General features: G+C 40.8%; 1 protein-coding gene across 1 annotated transcript in view; it reads right to left on the bottom strand.

Annotated features, from left to right (window-relative positions):
* TRIO (trio Rho guanine nucleotide exchange factor) overlaps positions 1-26571 on the bottom strand; it is a 5137669-nt gene that overhangs the window by 77890 nt on the left and 5033208 nt on the right. Inside the window, exon 54 of the mRNA XM_044065600.1 lies at positions 12146-12224. Coding sequence (XP_043921535.1) covers positions 12146-12224 — 79 coding nt within the window. The remainder of the gene's footprint in view (positions 1-12145; positions 12225-26571) is intronic.

Genomic DNA, 26571 nt, shown 5'->3' with positions numbered 1-26571 from the left:
GGCTGTCCAACAGCTCAGGGTTTGACATGGCACTGTATGCTAAGCAGAGATTGCCTCTGAGTAGACAATATGTGACAGAGTATAGGTAGAGTTTTTTTAGGCGGTCAGCATAGGGCATCCGCTTTAGGCCTGTGATTTTTTTTAGTGAGGTATTTCTGCAGCCTTTCCAGGTTTTGCACATGTCTTGAGAGGTACATACCAAACGGGACGTTGTATTCTATAATGTGTCAAATGAGGGATGAGTACAGTGGGACAATGACCTCCTTTTTTCTGGATGAAAAGCCCTTAGTGATGAGCTGTGCCACATAGAAGGATTTCCTGACTGTTGTGGCAATGTGGTTATCGAAGGTGAGACCACTGTCCGCCTGTGTCCCTAAGTCTCTTATCACACTTTCGGTGTTTAGTGTACTGCCACCTATGTGGTAATTAATGGGTACATGTTTTTTTCCCAAAGGGGGATAACTACACATTTCTTGGCATTGAGCTTGAGCCCATGGCTGTGGCACCAAGCATCTGTTTCTGTAAGGCCCTTTTGTAGAATATCCACATCAATTGGGGATTCAATAATAGCTCATAGTCATCTGCAAACTTTGTTACCCAGTGTCCCTTAGTGTTGGCCTGTACCTCAGAGAAGTAGATGACAAACAAGAGTGGTCCCAGCATGTCAAAGATTTAAAATGCAATCAACTGAATATCTACCAATAAAAAACATTCAAGCACAATAGCCATAAAAATTTAAAGGCACAGCTTTCTTTTAAGACAAAAACCATAAAAGGCTATTGCCATAAAAACACACACCGCAGTATACTTAAGAAGCTTTCTTTCTTTCAGAACTGACTTAAGATGTACTGATTCTTTCAAACCTGCACCTCTATGTGCCGAAAGTTTAAGAATTCATCTTAATTTTTTCTCTTCTATGACATTAGTTATATCACCCAACCTAAAACTTTCATAAATTACTTCTACTGCCATAAACTTAAACCAATGGTTAGTGCCTTTCTCTAGTATATGTTTAGTTAAGGCACTATAACTATGGCCCTTATTAGCACAATAATAATGGTCTCTAATTCGTTCCTTAAGTTGCCCATTAGTTTTTCCTATACAAAAATTTGAACAAGTCACACACTGTTCTAAATAAACTAAGTTTTTAGTGCCACAATTAGCTTTACCTTTAAAAACATAATGATTACCATTGTCTGGTTGTATAAATGTATTGGATACAGTAATGTATTTACAAAATGTACATTTACCACAAATAGAGGTACCAAAACTAGTTGTTCTAATACTAGGTTGCTGTAATTTACTTGTATTACGGAAACAAAGATGTTTTTTACTGGTAGATATTTATTTGATTGCATTTTAAATATTTGAGATGCTGCTGATTTTGTGTATGGTCTAAAGAAGCAATTTTATCGTGAAAGCGCTCACCTGTGTTCGAATAAAAGTCTATTTGGATTTTACACTGCTCTTTGCCATCTGCTTTACATTGGTTTGCTGTGTTCTACATTTTTGTTCATACTACTTGGTTTGTGGTTGAGCACAGCGTTACAGTCAAGCAGGACTTGTTATATCATATTTCTTTGCTGTCTTGTGTTGTTGCTGACTGACATGGTTGAAAGTATCACGGAAATGCAGAAGCCATGCCACAGGCTGATTCTATTGGCAACTCTAAGTCAAAGGAGGCGACTACAAAATTTCTTAAATATACAAGGTAATCCTTTGTTAACTGAGAACATGGATGTTTCTGCACACAGTTTAATAACTGAGCATAATGAGAGTGCACGTATGAAAGACTTGTTTAAACACTTGGAAAATCAGCTATACAAGTTAGAGAGACTTCAATGTCAGAGACTGCATTTTGAAGCCTGCTGTGTGCTGAAAGTTGTTCCTAGAGGGCTGAGGGTGTTGAATATGCCCTCATATAGAACAACTTACCCGGAACTTTTAGCAAAATGGCAAATAATTAATTTAGGGAAGTTTTTCTCATATTAAGTTGCTCATTGACTTTTTGTGCCTGTAGAGCAACACATTTGTGAAGATAAATTACAAAAAGAAATGTACAGCCTTAATATTTTTGCACAAGTTGATCTTCACACGAGTGAGTTAATTGAACAATTACACCTGCATGAAACTAATCTATTAGCTCAAAAAAAGAAAAGAAAAAACTTCAGACACACATTGTTGATTTCAAACAACAAAATGTGTTTGGCTCGGCCGAGAGAACAGCATAGAGAGCCAGTACAACCTAGAATTTCTAAGGCTACTAACTCAGAGGAAGTTTCCTCTATTATTCAAGACAATGATTCTGTCAATGCTTCAACAGTGGTGCAAGAAAGTGCTGTTTCTTCACCTAATGCTAATACCTCCACATACAGCACAACTTTGGTGGTACCTCCCCCAACTGAGCAGCAACTTAAAAGAACTGCAATTTCACCAGACCTACCGGCCTAAAACACCGAATATTTCTGGTGACATTGTTTTTTTGGGTCTCCCTTTACCCTGCAAATTCCAATGCAAGAAATACAAAGAAGTGAACATTGAAGGAAAAAAATTCAAGAGAAAGAACTCCTTTCAGGATCGAGAACCACAAACTCTCAAGAAAATGTGGAATATAACAAGCAAGCAGTATGGAACTTTTCGCAGAGACAGTTAACAGAAGCTGAACTTTATTTAAAAAAGGTTTATTTTATTCCTTCTCAAATGGCTGATTTACCTGACACTATTATGGAGCTGAAATTGTTTGTAAGAAAAATAGCTGTTAAAGAGCAGTTTGTTTTTTTCTGTCACATGAAAGTGTATGCAACTATAAAAAGTCAAGTGCTTTCTGTCCAACATTGTCTTCCACTCTGGAAGTTTTTTTAAATGTATGTGAACAACAGATTTATAATCTTTTTGAAACCAATAGTGAGTACAAACGAAATAAGTTTTATAACTTAAATAAAAAAGAGACAAGCACTTGAAAATTTACAGAGATATAGTGACACTGTAATACGACCAGCCGATAAAGTCAATTCCTTTGTTGTTTTAGATAAAGAGTATTATGTTACTACTATGAATACCATGCTTAGACATGACAATACATACACTAGCATAGAACTTTATTCTGTACAAAAGTTAATTGAAAGGTTCACTGTGTCTCCTGTTAACTGCTTTGAAGAAACAGTTATTTCTAAAGAACTGTTCCAGTATCTTATAGCAGAACATCCTGTTTTACCTACATTGAATGGTTTGCCGAAAATACATAAAAATCTTGTAACTCCAGCTTTTAGCCCCATAGTAGCTGGAGATGGATGGTTAACTGAACCAGAGTCTTTATATGTAGAAAGACATTTAAGACCCATTCTAGACAAGTATGCTATTGTTTTGCGTGATACAGAACATTTCTTAAGTGATTTTTACTCTTTTTTTTTTTTTTTTGAGAGTTATGCTGAAACTGATACAGAGATTATGGTAACTTTAGATGTTACTTCTCTGTTTACGGTTATACCTAACCAAATAGGTCTTTCCTCTGTAAAACATTTTCTTAAAGAAGGCGGCTCTCTCACTGATGAAAAAAAGAGAGTATTTGCTATCTTACAGAGCTGGTACTAGAATATGTTTTTCTATTTGAGAAGCAATATTACTTGCAAACCTATGGCATAGTTATGGGCATGTACACACACACACACACACACACACACACACACACACATAAAAAAAAAAATATATATATATATATATATATATATATATATATATATATATATATATATATATAAACACACACATACACACAGATATATATATATATATATATATATATACACACACACATACACACACAAATACATGCACAGACGTGTGTGTGTGTGTATGTATTTTATTTGTTTATTTCTGCAGTTTCACCCAAAACGTATTTGTTTATATATATATATATATATATATATATATATATATATGGGTCTGTGGTCTGTGTGTGTGTAGATATATATATATATATATATATATATATATATATATATGGGTCTATGTTTTTTTATTGAAATTTCACAACCTCGAACTAGATAGAACGAGACCCATTAAAGCAAAAGTGCACTACATCGAAAGTGCACTTTCGCAAAAGCCGGTTCTCCAAACCGGAAAAAACAAAAAAAAAACTACTTTAAACAGTATTTTGCATGGGGGGATAAGCCCCCCTACACTCCCCATGTGGGCCCCCCTACTTAAATATACTAACTCCGAGGTCACACTACAGTGGAGAAAAAGATGCATTTCCTTATCCCCACTATAATGCGCTTTGGAGACCAGCTTTTGCGAAAGTGCACTTTTGATTGAGTGCACTTTCGCTGAAATGAGTTTGATCTTCTGGTTGTCGAGAAAGTGTGTTTTTGACAATCAGAAGTAGACCCATATATCAACAAAAACGCCTTAGGTGGAACTGCAGACAAGGAAGCCAAACTGGTGTTGAGTGCTTTTATTTCTTTATTTGTGTGAAGAACTTCATGAGAAAAAACAAAATAATAAGAAACCAGTGTGGAAGTCAAATAAATAGAATACCTGACACATTCACAGTAGTCAGTAACAGAAAAGAACTCCTAAGTTCAAAAAAATCAACTGTAAAAGCTTATCAGTGACTGACACTAACTGTAATAATCAGTAACCAATAATTATCACATAAAGCTGAATTTCAAAACAGAAACATACATGGTGGCCCACACAAAAGAATCACTGCTTAGAGTTTAGCTGAGCCCAATATCAATTATATCCCTGAATTTCTGGGCCCCTTATTTCTTTGCTAATGACTCTAAAATATACCACATGTAACAGAAGGGGAAAAAGGACTCCCTGCCTGGTTCCTCTGTTGAGACGTAAATTATCAGAGAAAAACCCTCCCATTTCAGTGTTTGCCTCCAATCCCTTGTATATCCTCCTAATTAACCTTATTGCTGTATCAGGGTATGCAAATGCTTCCACTGCCCTACTCACAAAAATCCAAGCTAACTCTGTATTAATACCTAACAGCCACAGTACTTTCTTACATTTTGGTTCCCTCAAGAGCATCGTTGTTCTGTTAATGTTGTCAAATGGTTCTCTCTCCTCCACAAAACCACACTGATCTTTATCTACCAATTTCTGACAACACCTTTGCCATTCTTTTAGGTATTGTAGACCGACACTTACAATCATGGCCTAAAACTGAAATGGGCCTATATAAATCTGAGTGTAATGGGTCTTTACTGTCTTTAGGTATTATAGCCAGCACAGCTTTCTTCAAGGATGCTGGTGATTTCCTGCCTTTTAAAGCACTATTAAACAAAACCATCCAGATCTTTATCACTTCCTTCCCTCCTACCTTGTTAACTTCCACAGGAATACTATCTATTACTGGAGACTCTCCTGCAGATTGACTGCGTCACCATTTTTATCTCATCTCCTCCTGTCTTAACTATTAATTTCTGAGCTTCATGTACCCTCTAACACTGGCATACTGGTCTTCTTGATTTCCATATTCCTCTGCTTTATACAAACTTTCATAGAAATTCCCAAAATATGTCTTGTCTCTAAAGGATCTTTGGTTGTATTTCTTGTTATAGGCTTCCTAAATTTGGCGACAACACCTTATACTTTCTGTTGTCTAAGTTGTGCCAAAAGTTTTTGTGCTCTGGAGTGATTATAAAAAACAGTTGCTTAACAGCAATTTCTCTAAACTCATGCATGTTATCCAGATACTCCTTTATTTTCTCTTTTGCACTTTGCATTAAGACGCTTCTTGTTCTGTGAGACTCCCCTTTCCACCCTATTTTTAAACTCCACTTTCATTTTATCTCATTCACTACCTATAACTTCTAAAGAAATTTCTATCTTCCTTAATAATTCTTGACTTTCTTGAATGATTTCCAGAACCCATTCCTTAAATTCCTCTCTTTTTAACAGGTCAGTGGGGAAGCACCAGTGTCTCATTTTTACTTCATTACCCTGAATTTTTATCTTGATTGTTAATGGTGCATTATATGAAATAGTTACTGGATGTGTGCTGAAGCATTCAATTAAATGCACATGTTCCTGTAAAATATAACTTCTGTCTAGTCAAGCCCACTTATTATACCTTTTTGAATTATATGTAAATTCTCTCAGTGTTCGTACTACTGTCACATCTTCCATGCCAAGAATTTTCATAAATTTCTTCAGAAATCTAGTCTCGTTTGTTATATTTTCCTTTCTATGTCACCCATATACATACTCACTGTTGCAAATCAAGTTCCAGTCTGCACCTGTAGGCAGTTTCCATGCTGAAAGCAGATTTCTCTGCAAATTTTCTTAAGCTCCATAACAGCAGTTTCAGGCAGAATAAATGTACGTCAGTGTAATCTCCTTCCTTTCCAGTAGTATCTTACTACCACAAACCTACCATTACTATCTTTTCTTCCTCTTCCATCACTACCGGAACTCTTCCTGCAATTAATATATGTACTCCTCTTTCCCTTTATCACTGATATTCTACTGAATCAGAAATTCTTTTTTTTTATCAAATTCACATGCTCACTCCTTTCCAAATGTGTCTCCTGTAGCATTACTATTTGCACTGTGTATTCCTTAATATAATTCAATACTCTTACCTTTTTGTCTATACCTATAAGGCCATTCACATTATAAAATAATATATTTTGTGTAGCCATTATAAGAAGTTAGTATTCTCACCTTTTACATAAATGTTCATAGTTGTGTACTAGGCTAATGGCCCTGGAGCCTTTACAAGCCTAGTCCATAGGATTACCCTGGCATCGTGCCACCTGACCTTAGTTCCCAGTGCCTCTTTTGAGTAGAGTGACTGGAGTGATCCCTGGGGTGAATTTTCTATTTCCCATCCACTCATCAAGATTTCTCTTGAAGAGGGCCAGTGAGGTGCTCTGTTTGACATGTATGGGAAGTCTATTGCATAGCAAGGGCAATCTCTGGGTTATAAACCTGTCCCTCCAGCATGTTCTGTTGATTGTGGTAATGAGGTTGAGGTCTCTGGAGCGTGTGGTGCAGAGGGATTGGGATTTCTTTAGGTGTACCACTTCTAACAGATCTGGGTCACACACAGCTTTGTAAGTCAAGCAGAGATTGCCTCTAAGTAGGAAATACGAGACAGAGAATAGTTGGAGTTTTTTTAGTCTGTCCATATAGGACAAGTGTTTAAGGCCTGGGATCCTCTTTGTGATGTACTTTGGTGGCCTCTCCAGTTGTTGCAGGTGTCTAGTGAGGTACATGCCAAATGGGGCATTGTACTCTATATGTCTGGCGTAATGAGTAGAAAGAGTAGAGGGAGACAATGAACTCTTTCTTCCTGGATGCAAAACCCATAGTAATGAGATCTGGACACAGAAGGACTTTCTGACCACAGTGGCAATGTGGTGGTCAAAATAAAGGTTCTGTCAACCTGTGTTCCCAGATCTCTTATAAAGCCTTCTGTGTTTAGTAGACTACCATTGATGTGGTAATTCATGTGAACCGGGTTTTTCCCAAAGGGGATCATGACACATTTTTGGTACTGAGCTTAAGGCCATGGTTCTGACACCAGTCTTTGGTCTCAGTGAGGCCTTTCTGTAGGACATCAACATCACCTGGGGAGTTAACAATGGCTCCCTACTTGCAATCTTCTGTAAACTTTGTCAGCCAGAGTGCCTTAGTGATGGCCTGGACTTCAGAGAAGTAGATACCAAACAGGAGAGGACCCAGGACCAAACCCTGTGGGACTCCACTCATGACTGGTTGGCAGTCTAACTTGGAGTCAGCTACTTTCACACTGTGGGTTCTACCTGTGAGCCAGTTTGCAACCCACCTAGTGATATAGGGGTTGATGCCTAGCTTAGTGAGTTTTTCTATGATTCCTGTGTGGGGAATGGTATCAAAGGCCTTGGCCAGATGAAGGTAGGCTGTATGAACCACCTTGCCTTCATCCACAGCTCTGGTGACTGACTCAAAGAAATCGACCAGGGTCAGCAGGCATGCTCTACCCTTCACAAAACCAAACTGTGTGGGATCCAGAGTTTGGAGATTCCCTATATCTTTGTTTATTAGGTCCATGATGATGCATTCCATAGCTTTGCATATCAGACTTGTCAGGCTAATAGGACGATAGTCCCCAGGGTCTGTAGTCACTCCTGCTTTGTGGAGAGGGATGACTGTAGCAGTGCGCCATTCGGTAGGGACAAAGCCTGAGATGAGGCTGTGACTGAACATGTAGAACACAGCCAGGGATATTGTCAGGTCCCACAGAAGCTGTATTCTTGGCCTTGGACAGTGCTGTTTTAACCTATGCAGCAGTAATACTGGGTGCCTGGCAATCTATTGGTATTGTGATTGGCCCTTTTTTTTTGGGGGGGGGGGGTAAAGTTGGCACTGAATTTGTCAGCCAGTATACTGGCAATATCTGTTGGTTAGATAAAGGAGGAACCATTGTGCAATAGCTCAGAGCACATCTGGGTATTGCCATGGAGATTCTTTACATAACTATAGAAGGCCCTATGGATGTCTTTACTATCTGCTGCAATTCTGTTTTCATAGCTAGCTTTAGAGGATTTGATGAGGGATCTCAACTTTTTGTTGAGGCTGATAAGGAAGTCTGTCTAGTCTTGGGACTTCACCTTATTCCGCATCAGTTTCCTCCTTCTGTTGTAGAGTTTGTTAATGGCAGGGGACCGCCAGATTGGCTTCCTTTTTTTGGAGGAGAGCGTCTTGGTTCTACTGCTTACAGCAAGACTCATGCATTTGTCTAAGTGTTTGTATAGTGCATTGGTGTATGATTCGGCAGTTATGCAACTATTCTCCATTTGTATGGGTACCGTGAAGTTAGCCATCTCTGTTTCTAGGAGCCCAAAGTTAGCTTTGGAGAAGTTTTTCATGGTGGTTACCTTTGTGGGGGGGGGGGTGGATTTCCAAGGTGATTAGTTTGTGGTCGCTTATCTAAGCGGGGAGGAGTTGACTACTGATGTAGAGCAACAGTTACCCATGTTAGTAATGACTGGGTCAAGGATGCTGCTATCTCTAGTGGGGGTAAGAACGAGCTGGTCCAGGGCATTGGAATTAATGAATTCCAGCAAATGTTGGGCAAGTGTATTAGTACATGAGTAGTTATCCCAGTTAATGGAGGGGTAGTTAAAGTAGCCCAGTATGAGTGTGTTAGGTTGAATCCTAATATTCTCCAGGGTGCTTAGGAACGTGAACTTTTTTAAACATCCACTTCTAGCTTTTGTGTTACATGCACCCACTAATGTTTTGCAGATCGATCCTTTACAGTTGTTTCTTGTTATCTCCATTTGAACCTATGTCACATTTAACAAACTTTTGCATTTTAATGAAAACCCTCAAATGAAAAACTAAAACAAACTCCCTGAACACACCCATAACCAATTAACAATACACACAAAACTATGTACATTTTCAAATAATGAAGTTTAACCCTCCTGATAGGTACAACTGTCCCAAATTGGCAGGTGCACCTACAGGCATTAATTAACCTAAAATTAAGGATATCCATGCTAAAATGTATGTTACAGACTTTGTTCCTACTTACACTAGTTGCTGTCTGTTCTCATCTTATCTGTATTTCCCTCCCAGATGTGAAAAAAACAACTTGCATACTTCCTGAAAACATTAAAATTTAACCTTAAGGAAAAAGGGCACTGGGTATTTTTAAATACAGCTAACCTTAGTTACCAGAAAAGCTGCTCTCTCTTATTAATTTCCACTAATTACAATTGTTTTCTAAGCTGCTTGCCCTTGCATCTTTTAATTTTATCTTTCTCTCAACAATGTCCATACTTCTCAATTTACTGCCTTCACCTTTAGTCAGCTTGTTTACATGACAACCTATTGACTTAAATATGCTTCTGTCCAGCCTTTTGTAACTTTTTATATTGTGATGCCTACGTTTCTTAAAACATGAGAAAAAAGCAGCTGTTTACTTTAGCATATTTATCAAATACAACAATCACTGAAAATGGTTTACCATATAACATACAACTGACATCACAAATGTTTTATATAAAGAAAAATGGTTTTGCTTACAGTTACTTCTCCCCTTAGAGTCCTTCCACACATAATGGCACAAAGTGGAACAGATGCCTGTCAGTCCCCCAGGTTTAACTAAGTCAACAAAAATACAACTTTTCTGCACCACTTTTTCCTGTAACGCCATATTTCACAAATGAGAATGATGCTTTATTGTCTCACATTTATTCACCAACTTCAGTGTTGCTTGTCTTCTTCCTGTTCATCTTCATCTCCCAATATCAGACTCCAGTTCAAGTCCAAGGTACTCCTGATGCTTCTCGCCAAATTCTGTTCTTTTTTTTCTCTTGAACATTGCAAAATGTTTCAATGGCAAACCCACTCCATGGGCATTACCATTAGAAGAATGAGATGCAAAGTTCTCTTCTATTTGATGGCTCATCCCTTGTTGAACAAACATTTGCATTTTCCCTTTAGCCTGATTTGCATAAAAATTATTTTTATCCTCCAGAAAAAAAAATATTTGCATAAAAATATTTTCCCCTCCAGAAAAAAAAAACTTTCTGAAGAGAGTAGATACAGCAGCTAGAATCCCACGCCTGCCTCTTGACATTCCCTGACTGCTGAGATAAATTTGCTCGTCTTCTGCCTGGTTTACAGTGAATCATCATTTTCCACAAACAGTCTAGTGTCTCCAGTTTTTAATACTTTGCCCTTCTGCCAAACTTTTCTTAGGATCAACTCTTAGTGCTGGGTATGACTGTATCTTTACTAATACAGGTCTTGGCTGCTTTCTCATGGCCATGTTTGGAGCATACACATGAATGGTGTGCAGTTTCAATTATGAAAACCTGCTGTCTTCTAAAACACAAAATACTGTGGGAATACCAGTCTAGTTATTATTTGTACTTTCATAAAATTAATACAGTCTGTTCCTTCAAATTTCTCTGGTACAACAGAAAATCTCAGGTTTCCTTTGCACGCTCTGTCTTCTTGAGTAGTCTCATACTTGCTCAGCTTTTTTCTCATTTTATCCTCTGGTTTTTACAGTTTTATAAGCTCATGTGAATAGCGGTTTAAAGCTTCTTGCATTTTTCAGCCTTGTTATTTTTATTGACATACTCCATTAATGTTTCACTTATGTTGATCAGCTCTCAGCAGATTTGACTTATTTGTTCCTCTAAATTATCAGAAGCCAAAGCTTCAGCTTGAACTACATTTTGCCGAACTGCTGCAGGACTCTTCCCAGTCAGTGTTTTCTGTTCACCTTTTACAGTTCATTTTCTTTCAGGGTCTGTAAATTTATTTTTTGCTGGCATCCAGGTAGTATACTTACTAGCAAGTAAGTGAATTTTAGTAAAATATGCAGAATTACCGGCCATTATATATCAGTTTTTTTCACATTGGGAGAGCTGAAATCAAGCTGCTGTTCAGTGTGCAGCCATCATGGAAAGTCAAAAAAGTTTCAATTTTGGATGGATTTGAGAAACATCAACACTATAAATTATTTTGATGTCTGCGGTTTTTTGTACAGGTAAACTCAAACAGAAAGAAGACTTTAGTTTGCTGCACATATGATGATCTGGCTGGCTTTCTAATTTGGGATGTAGGATGCTTCAACTTTTTCGCAAATTCACACAATTCTATGAAACATTCCCCATTTTAACAGTTTCCTGGACTTTCCTAAGATCTCCGCATATAAGCAGCTGCAATACTGACTACCACCAACCCCACGCACAAACTTGCTTACCTGGCTCATAATCACCAGTCCTTTTTTAAACATGTTTAACATGCATTTTGCCAAATCCTAACTTTTCATATTGTCTAGAGACTACTTCAGTTCTTAAACTTCCCCTTCAGGAAAAACAATAAAGACCTAGTGATGCTAGATGATGCAGTATAACAGTCATTTCCGAAGCTCTCTCATCTTGATGGATGACATACCCAGACTTCTGTGAAACAGTCATTTTGAGAAGTTTTAGAAATAAACAGACTGCTCAGTACAATGTGCCTTCCAAGCTTTTCTGATGGCTAGTGTTATCAGACTTGGAATTGCTTTTGTGCAGCAATATCAGTTAAATCAGCTAAGGTGCAAACAAATATTAATGAACAAGTTTTTTTTTTTCAGTCAAAATAAGCACACACACAAAAAAAAAAATCTCCAACTTACCTGCCAAGCTCCATCACTTCACTGTAAAAGGACTCAAAATTATCCTTCCAGATGAGTCTCACTCCATCATTCCCAAAACCTACAGCAATCAAGGACACAAGTAAGAAAAGCAAGCAGATCACAGAAAGCATTAGAATACCAATATTTGGGGACAAATTTTCTTTAACTCCTGTACAGAAAAAAAGGTCATAATGTACTTCGCACTACATATTGCAGACAAGATCTTTCCACAGTTTCTCTTCTGAAAACCTTTGCTGCTCTGTTATTAGTTATCTCAACAATTGTTTCTCTAAGGGTTGCTCCTAAATCAGCAATGCTTCAATTCCATACCAAACTAGCAGTTACATGCATTCTACAACTGCTCTCCAACCATTAGTGTTCATGCATTATACAGCTGTTTCCCAACATTTTAAAAATGAAATAGGACTCAAAAGTGTCTACAAGCCACATCATCCAAGTATGATTTCACATAAATGAACAAATTTCATATTTATCAAATGTGGCACCTACAATGCAAAAAAACTCTCTCACAAATTGCAGTGACCTCAGAACTCACTGTAAGTAACAAGGTTGCAGAAGGCCTGTGCCATATATGTTACAAATATTTTACACTCAAAAGTGTGTTCAACAACTTCATCTTTGTGGAAAATAATAACCCAAAACAGGCAACTTCTACTTAACTCCTCTGAACATGTTTATAAAAAGGTACAAACAGCCCTAACACTTCTGATACACCAAGAATGATGCTTCATCTCTACTAAGATGAAGTTTGCTCAAGGGGAAAGTTGGGAGGGAGACGCTTTCTGTAAAGTGAAAACAATGGCACAGCAAAGGCACCTACCATAACTACAGATAATCAAAAGCCAGAATACTTCCCTGATTAGTTTAACAAAAGCATATCGGTACCAAGCGGGATTGGAAATCAAACCAGAAGATAAAAGTCAAGCAACTGAATGTGCCAAAAAAAACAAAACAAAAGAAAGAATACAAGGTGAAGGATCAGATAAAGCAAGAAGTGTGGAAAATGCATAAATATAGTTGCAAGTATAGAAAACTCTTGGAACAACCTCATGTTGATCAGGATCAAATGCAAGAATGGTTAAGGGGAAGTGAATTTAAATCAAAAGATGAAAGGTTAATATTGGCGGCCCATGACAGTGGGACTATACACACAGTTTACAAAGTACACTGAACATGTGGGAGAAACAGACAAATGTAGATTTTGTACAACAGAATTGGCAACCGTTGCACCTCTTGTTCTTAGCTGTGATATACCAATGGCAGAAGGACTGTATATTGAAAGCATAATAATGTGGCAAGACTGTTGCATTGGGGATTGTGCAAACATAACACTGAAGTAGCTGAAAAACTCTGGAAACAGCAGCCGCAAATCTTTATGGAAAATGATAAAGTTTACATCACATGGGATCACTCATTATCATCAGTGCAAAAAAATAGATGTGAGAAAACCAGATGTAGTAGCCCATGAAATGAAAACAAAAAGCAGCATTGATCATTGAAATTGCTACACCCAGTGACTTACAGCCTCTTATGTACAGAGAGACAAAGTCAAAAAATAAAAGGATTTGCAGGCAGAAACAAAGGTAATGTGCAAGGAGGATACCTAGACAGTTCCAATAGCACAACGGGTTTCATAAAAAAAGAATTTACAATCATACTAAGATACGTTACTGATAACATGCAACTCCATACCGTACAAACTGCAGGAGGAGTCAATACTGGGAACATTGTGGGTGCTGCGACCAGCACTTCTGGCTAACATTTAAGATTGAAACAATACTAAATTCATGAACTTTAATCATACTTTGACTTAGGAATGGGGTGTATTCCCGTCATGATATTAGAAACCCAAAAGATTTGGAAACATTAAAAAAGGGGATGTAATCTTCAGCATTAACTTTTGTAGGCAGTCATCTTCAAGAATGCCCTACTTTGTGTGTTTAGTTTTCAAAAGTACTTTTTTCCTTTCTCAGCCAGTTAAGACCAGCCCTAGGACCATTTTATCCAACACCAACAGCAAAGCCAATGACTGAATAACTTAAAGAATAGTAATAGCTTATCGGACTAAGACATGACATGATTAAGAGTGGAGAGCTAGTTAACAAAAGCTGAAAATTAGAAGTTATGTACCTACCATAACGTTCCACGTTAGTTGTCTTCTTCTTGCCTTCTTTCTTGCTGGATGGGTTCGGAGCTGATCCTCGGCTCCGACTCGGCCACTCTAAAAGCTCGGGAGCTAGTTCCACCGGCTCGAGGCTCCCCTATATCCCACAATGCTAGGCGGTAACTCCTCAGATCTCGTTTGAAAGCTAAGGCCAGCAATAAAATTCCATAAAGAACAAAGAAGAAAACTCTTCTAGGTCTGTCCTGGCTAGGGGGAAGGAGGGGAGAAAGAAGGCGAGAAGAAGACAACTAACATGGAACGTTATGGTAGGTACATAACTTCTAAATGTTAAGTTGTCAATCTCGCCTTCATTCTTGCTGGATGGGACCGCATCCCTAGCACCTTGTCCCGGTGGCCTATCGAACAGACTCTTGAGTACAGTGGAACCAAAGTTGGCTCGGTCTCTAGAGGCCAAGTCCAACTTATAATGAGAAATGAAGGTATGGGGAGAAGCCCAAGTAGCTGCAACAAATCAATCAATAGGCAGCCTGTCTTGGAAAGCTACAGAAGTGGCTAAAGCTCTAGTTGAATGAGCCCTGGGTTTGGATGGCAACCGTTGATGTCTTGTCTCATACACTAGGGTAATCAATGAAGTAAGCCATCTAGAGAGAGAGACTTTAGAGACTGGAAGGCCCATTCTACCTTCTGCATAAGAAACAAACAGTTGGTCAGATTTCCTGAATTGTTTGGTCCTGTCTAAATAGTACCTAAGTTGGCGATGAATATCTAAACAGTGTAACTTTTGTTCTGACCTATTAGAATAATTTGGGAAGAAAACAGGAAGCTCAATGGTTTGATTCAAATTTGCCAATGAAGCTACTTTGGGCAAAAAGACGGGTCAGTACGCAAGGACACCCTGTCTTTATGAAATACTATATAAGGGGGTCGACTACACAGAGCATGAAGAGACTGTTCTAGCTGAGGTGATAGCTACTAAAAAGAGTGTCTTCCATGAAAGTAATTTTATAGAACATGAAGCCGCAGGTTCAAAAGGGGGAATAATTAAGGATGCCAGAACCAAGTTGAGATCCATTGAGGAGGAGGATCTCTGATGGGTGGTTTGAGAAGAAAGACTCCCTTTAAAAAGGCCTTGCAGAGTTTGTGAGACATGATAGAGGACTCTGAGACTCCAACATGAAAGTTCGAAATTGCAGCCAATTGAACTCTAATGGTAGATGGGGACGAACCTGCATGGAAAAGTTCGGCTAGAAAGTCTAGAACTGTTTGAATAGAAGCAGTGAAAGGATCTATATTCTTTGACTGCGCCCAATAGGAAAAACGTTTCCACTTGCTATGATAAATCTTCCGAGTGGAAGATTTATGAGAGGCAATCAAGATATCTCTGAGTGAGATATCAAAGGAAGCCTGGCTAAGGTCGGAATTGGAGGAACCCAGCTGTGAGGTTCAGAGAGGGAAGGGAGTGATGCAACTGACCCGACTGATGGGTCAAGAGGTCTGGAACTGGGTCCAGATGCCAAGGTTGTTCCAACAGATAACGGTGGAGAAAGGGGAACCAAATTTGACGAGGCCAGTAAGGGGCAATGAGGATCATAGAAGCTTCCTGAGCGATGGCTTTCTGTATCAGCTGGGATATCAGTGGGAAGGGAGGAAAGGCATATAGAAGTCCCAGGGGCCAAACGTGCACTAGAGCATCTCTGCTGGGATGGCCTGGTTGGGGAAAGAGGGTGAAAAAATCGTCGCACTTGCTGTTTTGGAAAGTAGCGAAAAGGTCGCAGCAAGGCCTGCCCCACTTTCAAAAAACTTTCTCCAACACTGAATTGTTCAGAGACCACTCGTGAGACATGAGAATAGCTCTGCTCAATTTGTCCGCAATCACATTGGACTTCCCGGGGATAACAGAAATCGCTGAGAAGAAATCGCCCATTGCCATAGTTTGAGTGCCTCTCGACATAGGGGGTAAGACCTGGTTCTGCCTTGTTTGTTGATGTACCACACTACAGACATGTTGTCTGTTTGTATTGCTATAGTTCCCTTGGGAAGAGAGTCTTGTAGGGCTTGCAACACTAGAAGCACTGCTCTCATCTCTAGGACGTTTATGTGCAAGTGGCACTCGAACGGTTGCCACATGCCCTGGACTGTCCTGCCCTGGAAATGCCCCCCCCACCCGATCAGGGAGGTGTCCGTTGTCACTGTAGCAACCAGAGGAGTAGGGACAAAAGGTCTCCCTAGGAGGAGCTGAGGAGATGTGATCCACCAAGAGAGATGACTCTTGCACGACTGAGTTATCCGAATAGGATGGGACATTGGAAGGCTTTGGTAAGACCATTGTGTGAAGAGCATCCATTGCAAAATCCTCATGTGGAAGCGAGCTAATGGTAGGAGAGGGATGGCCGCCGCCATAATCCCCAAGACTTTCAGGATCTGTCTGGCTTTGACTTTGTTGTTCTGCAAAAGAAGAAAGACCTGTTTGTGTATGTCTGCTATCCTCTGCTCTGTGAGTCTGGCTGACATCTTGACTGTGTCTAGATTTGCGCCTATGAAAGTAATAACACGACAAGGCGACAAGACAGACTTTTCGTAGTTTATTGAAATGCCTAATGCCTGACATGTGCGAAAGGTGTAGTCTCTGGTGTGTAGTAAAAGATGTTTGGTGAGGGCTGTAAGGAGCCAGTCGTCTAAATAAGGAAACACCTGGAATCCTTGACGTCTCAGATGAGAGGCTACCACTGCCATGCATTTGGTAAACACTCGGGGGGGCTGTAGTGAGACCAAAGGGCAGGGCTCTGAATTGAAAATGACTGGTTCCCAGCCTGAAGCGGAGAAACCTCCTGGAGCGTCGATTCATCTTGATGTGATAGTACGCGTCCTGGAGATCTATAGAGCACATCCAGCTGTCCCGCTCCAAAAGAGGAAGAACGGACTGCAGCGTGACCATCTGGAACTTTGTTTTTTTGATAAACTTGTTCAAGTTGCTGAGATCCAAAATGGGTCTCTAGTCCCCTGTTTTCTTTGGAACCAAAAAGAATTTGGAGTAGGTTCCGGATCCTACTTGGTCTGCTGGCACTGGTTGAATAGCTCTTTTTGCGAGCAGCTTTGAAATTTCTAATGCTGCTTGCTCCCTTTGACTGGGTGGAACGTCTGGAAGGGATTTTTTGGACAGCTTTGGAATGAAAAGGAAAGGGATTCTGTAGCCTTCGGAAATGATAGACTGTACCCACTTGTCTTGAGTTAGGGATAGCCAGGCTTTTGGGTACAGTGACAACCTTCCCCCGACTGCCTCCGAAGGTGGACAGTCGGGCAACACCTCAGGGATGCTGAAAGGGCTTGTCGGAAAAGGATTCTCGACTGCCCTGATTCTGCGGGCCCCCTCTGCCTCTGTGATGGCGTCTACCATTGTTGTTCCCCCCTCTGCCTCTTGAGGGGAATAGACTCTGTGCGTCAGGCAAGTCTCCTTGAGATTGTTTACGGAACCACATCTTTCCCCCCTTCTGACCTTTGGGGTAAGGTCTAGAAGGAGTTGAAAAACTGACTCAGACGGCAGAAAGAGTTTTGCCATCAGTCTCGCACCTAGTCAGGGTTTCCTTCACTTGAGGACCAAAAAGGGATGATCCATCAAAGGGGGAATTAGTGAAGGACGCCTTAAAGGGGTCCGCAAAATTACAAAGCCGCATCCAGGTGTGCCTACGCAAGGCTACACCTGTACCTGCCGCTCTACTTGCTCCATCAGCCGCATATGAAAGAAGGCGCATGGAGGAGTTGGTTATAGAATTAAGGGTAGCCAGCTGAGAGTTCATCCTGTCCTGAAAACCCGCAGCTGTTGGGTCCTTCAACATTTCACTCGCTTCTTTGAGTAAATCCCTCTGAAGTCGAGTAAAATGACACAGGTAATTCAGCGATCTCATAGTAAAGGTCGCTGACGAGAACATCCACTTCCCGTACCTGTCCATTGACCTAGACTCCTTGTTAGGAGGATGAACAGGCACCGAAGGATCAGCTAACTCCTTCTTGGTAGCTGCAGCCACCACCATTGCATCAACAGAGATGCCTTTGGTCAGAAACTCTTTATCCTTGGGGGCCGTGATGAACTTAGATGGCCTCCTGGGGGTGGGTTCCACTGAGCCAGGAGCCGCCCAAGCCTTCTTTGCCACCACTTGCATAAGGGGGTCAAAGGGAGGGGACACCCAGGAGGTGGAAGGGCGAGAGCCAAACGCCTCAAGGTACACTGATTCATCCTCTGAAGGGTTGAGGGCTGGCCAATTCCCCCTCTGTTTTAAGATTTCAAGGATGTCTGCAAAGGAGACATCTTCAGAGGGGGAACCTTCAGAATCCTCTAAATCAGTGTCAGAGGTGACAGACTCAGGGGAGTCAATGTGCTTCCTCTTACACTGCCTCTTCCTAGGGGGCTCTCCTACAGGATCAGGAGAGGCCTCGGAAGAGGAGGAGATCCCCACAGGGGACTACGGTCGGGGACAAGAGAGTGAGTAGAAATCACCGGAGGCACCATGGAGTTGAGGACAGAAGGAGCCGACTGTGGATTAGAACCTGGTTCTAACACGCTCCTCATGACCTCAAAGGCACCCCTGTCAGGCAGAGCCGGAGGTCTCCGTTCCAAAAAACTGAAAACCTCCACCGGCATCGACAGTGATGGCTCCGAGGCCGATGTCGGAGCCGAACTCACCAGCGCCAAAGCACCGAGAGGGAGAGCGGGGTCGGACAAGGGTCCGATGCCACTCGCCCCCTCAGAGCCGACGAGGGAAGTCCGGCACAGAGATTCTTCCAAGGAAGACATCGGAGCCGACGACGGAACCGAAGACAAAGGTATCGGTTCCGACGCCACCACAGTCTCGGGTCCGAACCGCCCCGGCTCCGAACTCAAGAGAGTCAGAGGAGGAATATTTTGAGTGGTGGGGATAGTCTTCGACTGTTGAGTCGGACTTTGAAGCATCTGGGCTAGTGCCTCGGACTTAAGAAGTCGACTCACTACTCTCTGAAGGTCATGGTCCGATAACCTGGAAGACCTAGAAGAGTGGGATCTATGGCTCCGTTCAGACAGCAAAGGTGATGCTGGAGCCGAATGAACGGAGCCGATAGATGGAGAACGGGACCTCTTCTTAGTTGTCGGCTCCGACAACTTGATCGGAGCCGACTCAGTTATGTCTTCCTCGGCTCCGGCCGGAGCCGAGGACACCGTAGGTACATGAATTCGAGATTCATCGGCTCCGTCCGGAGACGATGTTCGAATGGACTTAGGGCCCCCAGAAGTCAGCTCAGAGGCTGGAGCCGAAGGTCTGGAGGACTTGGAGGGTTTCCCCGATGACTGAGTCGAGGGACCCTCAGGCTTTAGTAAGCCTCTTAGAATTAATTTATTTTTTCGCTCCTGCAGGACTCTAGGGCTGAAGCCATGGCAAACAGCACGAGTCCTGCAGGTGCAAAGATCCCAGGCAGTAAACACAAGAAGTGTGACCGTCTGTCAGAGACATCTTCTGACAGCACGAGTCACACTTCTTGAAGCCTGAGACCTTTGATTCTTTGGACATGTCCAAAGAGAAGTAAAAGTGTAATCCCAAACACACACACACACCAATTACACTTCTAAAAATAAAACTTATAAAATTTAACTTATAAGTAAGTTTTAAACCAAACAACTCCCTACAAAAAACACAGACACTCCAACTACCAAGGGAGGGAGGGAGTGGGCCTAAAGCCCGAGGGGAAGGTTTGATATTTTGGGATAGGAAACTGGTGAAAAATTGACTAAAAGGGGATTAAAACTATTTAACTTAAAAGTTATAAAAAAGAGCTAACTTAAAGGGGGGTCTGACTGACTAAAACTGTCAAAAGATTCAACTAACCTGAGCCGGTTGAAAAAAGCACCTTGATCGCGTAGCGGCAAACGGGATCTGAGGAGTTACCGCCTAGCATTGTGGGATATAGGGGAGCCTCGAGCCGGTGGAACTAGCTCTTGAGCTTTTAGAGTGGCCGAGTCGGAGCCGAGGATCGGCTCCGAACCCATCCAGCAAGAATGAAGGCGAGATTGACAACTTAACATCTAACATTTAAAAATACTGAAATCAAAACCTGTTAATTTCACAGTTCAAAGTCAAGTTCATTGATAGTGTAATAGTAACATATCAAGCTCTGAAGAAAGCAATTACATGAACACTTCAGACATACATTGCAGGTTCATAAGATATTACTAGGCTAACAGCCCTTGCCTAACCAATATAACCCAGTACTTGGCCCCTATGAAAATTAGAGTTAAAAAAAAAAAGTGTGGAAATAAGAGAGAGATAGATGTAGTTTAGAAGTAACACAAATTATTTAAACAGACCTACAAAGGTTTGAGTATTGCAGAATAGGGAAAATCTCACAGAACAAGAACAGGAGCAATCGCAGAAAGCTAAACAGAAAATATGGAATTACCTTGATAATATGCATGAGTTTAGAAAGACTGCTGTTAAGTACCTGTTTTATGATACCTCCAGATCATAAAAACTTTTAGTACAATGACTCGGGCAACAGAAAGTAGAAAGGGCTGTTGCCAACTGCCTATAACAAGGAAGATAACCAGAGATCCTGTAGAGGTACTAGAAATATTTCGGTAAGTTTATGAAAATATGTATAAAGCAGAAAAATATGGAAATTAAGAAAAGGTACAAATAGAAATGTCTAGAAAATAAATAAATATGCCAAACTTAGAGGTAGATGCGGCTCAATTACTAACAGGATAGGAAGAGATGAGATAAAAAATGGTGATGTATAACCAATCTACAGGAAAGTCTCCAGGAATAGACTGTATTCCTGTGGAAGTTTGGAAGCTAATGATAAGAAACTGAAAGATCTGGAAGGTTTTGTTTAACAGTATTTTGAAAGGAAGAGAAGCACCAACATCATGGAAGAAAGTGGTGGTGGCTGTAATATCTAAGGATAGTAAAGACCCATCGGATCCAGCTTCATATAGGCCCATTTCAATTACACCATGATTATAAAGTGTTTGTGTCTATAATGGCTAAAGGAATGGCAAAGGTGATGCAACACTCTCCCATATTTGACAATACCAGATATAGGATATCTTTTTCCCTAGGGGGAGTGCAGACTAGCTGCTCCAGGGCATTTGAAGATACAAAGTCAAGAAATATTTGGGCCTGTATGTCAGTGGTCATGTATGCCTCCCAATTAATGGAGGGGCAGTTGAAATCACCCAAGACTATAGCAGTGGGCTGGATGGCAAGTGATTCTAGTAACTTTGCATATGATGTGTGGGTTTTTTTGGTTCATGATGGAGGACATGTAGGTAGCAAGAACATGGTAATGGATTTTTCCCATAGTTAGTTGGACATGCAGTAACACAAGCATGTTGCACTGTTTGACCAGCCTTGAGGTTTGCTTATCCTTTATACAAATAAGGTACACCTGTTCCTTTTGCTCTTTCAAGTTCAGTGGGTTACAGACGTGCACTTCCAGGTGCTTTCTGTGGCTCTGAAAAAGAAGTTATGCACCTACCATAACGTTCCGTGTTAGTTGTTTTCATCTCGACTTCCTTCTTGCTGTTTGGGTTCGGAGCCGATCCTCGGCTCCAACTCGGTCATCTTCTATAGCTCGAGAGCTGTTTACTGGATCGAGGCTACCCCTTATCCCAGAATGCCCAGCATCAGCTACCCAGATCTCGTTTGTGATAGTGCACACTAGACATCAGTAGAGTAACCAGTTGCTAAAACTGGTTGTCCAATACACCTAAACAAGGGAAGAGTTATAGATTTACCTGGCATGTGAAGTAATAAAAGATGCTCAGCCAGTGAAAACAAAAGGGAACTCCTCACAATCCTCTAGGAAGGGGGAAGGAAGGAGGGATGCAAGAAGGAAGGCGAGATGAAGACAAGTAACATGGAATGTTATGGTAGGTATATAACTTCTTTATGTTAAGTTGTCTATCTCGCCTTCATTCTTGTTTGGGACAGCATCCCTAGCACCTAAAATCCCAGGTGGCTCATTGGAACAAACTCTTCAGAACAGTAGAACCAAAGGAAGTTCTGCTCCGGGAGACCATATCTACCTTGTAATGAGAGATAAAAGTGTGGGGGTTTGCCCAAGTGGCAGCTGCACAGATTGACTCTATGGGCAACCTAGACTGAAACACTACAGAGGTGGCTAATGCTCTAGTGGAATGACCTTTTGGTTTAGCTGGTAGCTCTTTATTTCATAACTGATAAATAAAGGCAATAGTATCAGCCATCTGGATAAGGTCACTTTAGAAACTGGAAGACCTTGTTTGTTGAAAGAAAGAAAGAAATAACTGGTCTGACTTTCTTAGTTCCTTAGTTCTATGGAGGTAAAAATGCAATTGTCTGTGTACATCCAATTGGTGGAGCTTGTATTCTGCCTTGTTGCTGTGATTAGGAAAGAAAACTGGGAGATCTATGGACTGATTTAAATTGTTCTCTGAGCAGACTTTAAGAATAAAGGATGGACTGGTCTTCAGAGAAACTCTGTCCTTGTGAAACACCAGGTAAGGAGGACGAACACATAGTGCTTGAAGTTCTGAGACACATCTAGCCGAAGTGACAGCAACCAGAAAAAGTGTCTTCCAAGAAAGAAATTTTTAAAGAGCATGATGCTGCCGGTTCAAAGGGAGGCAAAATTAAGGAGGCTAAAACTAAATTGAGATCCCAAGGAAGGGGAGGATCTCTAACTGGGGGTCTAAGAAGAGATGTTCCTTTCATAAAGGCTTTGCAGAGCTTATGAGACATTATGCTAGGATTAAACATGCCAAAATGAAAATTAGAAATGGCAGCTAGTTGCACTCTAATGCTAACTGAAAAAGCTGTGTTAGAAATTCAAGAATTTCATGGATTGGGGCTGAGAAAGGATCCAAATTTCTAGATTCTGCCCAGTAAGAAAACCGTTTCCATTTACTAGCATACGTTTTTCTCGTAGTAGACTTATGTGAGGAAAAAGAAGTTATGTACTTAGCATAATGTTCCATCTGAGTAGGTAACTTCATTTGTCAGCAACCTGTGGGCATCGGATCCGACCCGGATCTGAGCCGGCAGCTTTCCAAGCTAGAGATCCGAGCTCCAAGCTCCTCCCCCTTACCCATAATACCCTGCCACCTCCTTCCAATCCCCAGATCGCGTTTGCCCATCTACATAATCTCACCATGACAAAGCAACAACCTGAAGAATCCTAACCTAAGGATTAACAAATGGCCTGGATAAACCATCCTAGTGATCAGGAAACCAAAGAACCAGGTTAGGGGGGGAAGGAGGGAGGGTCGGTTGCTGACAAAGTTACCTACTCAGATGGAATGTTATGGTAAGTACATAACTTCTTTATCTGAAGTAGGAAACTTCATTTGATCATCAACCTGTGGGACAGAGTCCCCAGCTACCACAAAACTTGGGAGGTCCTCAAGGAAGGATATTCCGGAGCACTGCAGAGCCAAAAGCTACCCTTCCTGTAGACACTAAATCCAATTTATAGGGAGAGAGAAAGGTATGAAAGGATGCCCAAGTAGCCGCAGAACAAAAGTCATCCAAGGGAATTCTTGACCAGAACACAGCTGATGTAGCCATAGAACAGGTAGAGTGAGCACGAGCCCCAGTAGGTTCTGGCAGGCCAGATAGTTTATATATGAACAAAATGCAACTCAAAATCCATCTGGCCAGAGTCACCTTCGACACAGGCTTACCCAAGAAGGGTTTAGCAAGAGAGACAAATAGGTGATCAGACTTGCAGAAGGCTGCTGTTCTGTGTAAATAAAACCGTAACTGCCTATGAACATTGCAAGAGAAATGAAACAAGAAGGTGCACCATGCGCTGTAAAACATAAAAATAATGACCTCTCTCCTTGAAGTAGCATCCAAATTTATTGTAGGACAAGTAAAACGACTGCAGTAAAAGTTAGCGCTTTCACGTTTATCACAAACGCTTCATCAGACATAAAAGCAGTCAAAGAGCCTCCCTTTAAATAGGATCAATTACATCACTTCCTTGTCAGATGATCAAATCAATCAATACAATTCACAAACAATTAATAACGACAAGACAATAAAATATAAAAATAAAACATCCAAAGATAACATGATATATCTATGGGCTAATGTCTAAGGGGTCTGTTGGCTAAAAACGGTTTGAGTGCTATCCTGTCATTCAACCCAAACCTATGAGCCTGCAGTTTAAGTATCCACTTGGCTTCCCTCTCTTCAGTAAGGTTCTTAACATCACCTAACCTGCTGTTCTTTGTAGCTAGCTCTAAGACCTGAAACTTAAAGGTATGGGAACAGCCTTTGTCTATCACATGTTTGGCTAGGGCATTGGTGGTATTGCCCTTGCCAATGGCATAAATGTGTTCCCTAATACGTTCCCGTAAAGTTCTTGTAGTCATGCCCACGTAAAAAACGTTACATGTCTGACATGTAGCAATGTAGACTAAATTGATAGATCTACAGTCTGCATAATGCTTGAATTTATAAAACCGTCATGTTACTGGATGTGTGAAGCAATCAGAGCAGCATATGTACTTGCATTGGTTACAGGAACTACAGGCAAAAGTGCCTGTCTTCTTCAATGATCTATCGCTCGAGTGGGTCCTATCATAGCATAGTAATCTATTGAGGGATAACATATTCCTATATGCTACGCGGGGTCTCTCTTCGACCAAATTCTTAATTCTGTCATCAACCATTAGGATTCTCCAGTTCTTGTTTATAACATCCAAAACATGATTGTTCCTATTGGTATAGGGAAGAACTATCCTGTTAACAGAGGACTTATTGTCTACCGTATTGGAACGTTTAGTGGAATATGATCTATTTATCAAAGGGGCTCCAATACTATCCCTATGAACATCCCCCATTGCAATATCAGCAAGTACCTGTGTCTGTTCATAGCCTCTACTTATAAAGTTCCTAGCTAATTGTGTTTTGTGATAATTGTAGGAACTGCTCTTAGAAGTCAATTTAGAGACTCTGACGGTCTGGTTCTTGACTATGTTTTGATGTATATGCTTAGGGTGCATGCTGTTGCGATGCAGTAAGCTATTCCTCCAACAGGGTTTCCTGAACAACTCAGTGTCAAAGCCAGTGTCTCCCTTTATTATTATGACATCTAGAAACTCAATCTCATCAAGGGAGTGAGAGCATTCAAAACTAAGGAAATCTGTTGTCTCATTCAGATATTTTACAAAGGCTAATAATTGTTCAGTAGTGCCACCCCAAAGCAGGAAAACATCATCCACAAACCTGTTGTAATATTTAAGATGTTTGTCATGTTCAAAACCTGTGTTGAGGACATATAGATCTTCCCATTGTGCCAGTACCAGGTTGGCATAGGCATTGGCACAAGGGGTGCCCATCGCCACTCCTTTTGTTTGTAGAAAATATCTTTCATCATAACAGAGAACGTTGTTCTCAAGAACAATTTCAAGAAGTGCCATGCATCTAACTATTGTGTTGTTTGGTGTGTTCCTCCGAACCAATAACTCCCTAATGTAATCCATACCAACATCATTGGGTATTGACGTGAATAAAGACTTCACATCGAGCGTGACTAACATATCACCAATGTTGGCGAGATGAGATTTACCATATACACCTAAATTCTCTAAAAAATGAGGAGTATCTCTTAGGATGTGTTTTACTCCTAGAACAACAGGTTTGAGTAACTTGTCCAAATAAATGGACAAAGGTTCAGTTAGCCATCCACGACTGGAAACGATAGGCCTTAAAGAGGGATTCGTCACATTCTTGTGGATTTTAGGTAAACCCCTAAAGGAGGGTACTAAGGGTTTATCAACCAAAAAGTAAAGATACAAGTCATTGTCAATGACGTTAGTTAACATTAAATCATACAGGCAAGCATGTACTCTTTTGATCAAATCACTCAAATTGTAGTTGTATATCGGGAGATAGGTCTCACTGTCAGCCAACATGCAATCCATTTTGTTGATATAGTCAGACCTGTCTAGAACAACAATAGCCCCACCTTTGTCGGCTTGTCTAATGATTATCTTATTATTGCACCTCAAATCAGCTAAGGCTGCTTGCTCTTCAGAGGTCATGTTGTAAAAACTAGACTTAGCCTGCTTGTCATTATAAAGGTCAAACAAATCAGACTCACAGGCCTGTTCAAAGGCCTCTAACAAGGGATGTTGTGGGGGCATGAAAGTAGACGGTTTCTTAAACAACATATGAGTAGCATTACTATTACTGTTGTCATCACCGAACATTAGCTTGAGGCCCAAATTCCTCGTAAAGAGCTTAATATCAACAATGATATCAGT

The sequence above is a fragment of the Protopterus annectens genome, chromosome 3.part0, assembly GCF_019279795.1.
Source record: "Protopterus annectens isolate FY-2018-M chromosome 3.part0, PAN1.0, whole genome shotgun sequence".
Classification (NCBI taxonomy): Eukaryota; Metazoa; Chordata; order Ceratodontiformes; family Protopteridae; genus Protopterus; species Protopterus annectens.
Note: the sequence above shows the minus strand (reverse complement) of the source record. Positions and strands in the feature narration are given on the sequence as shown.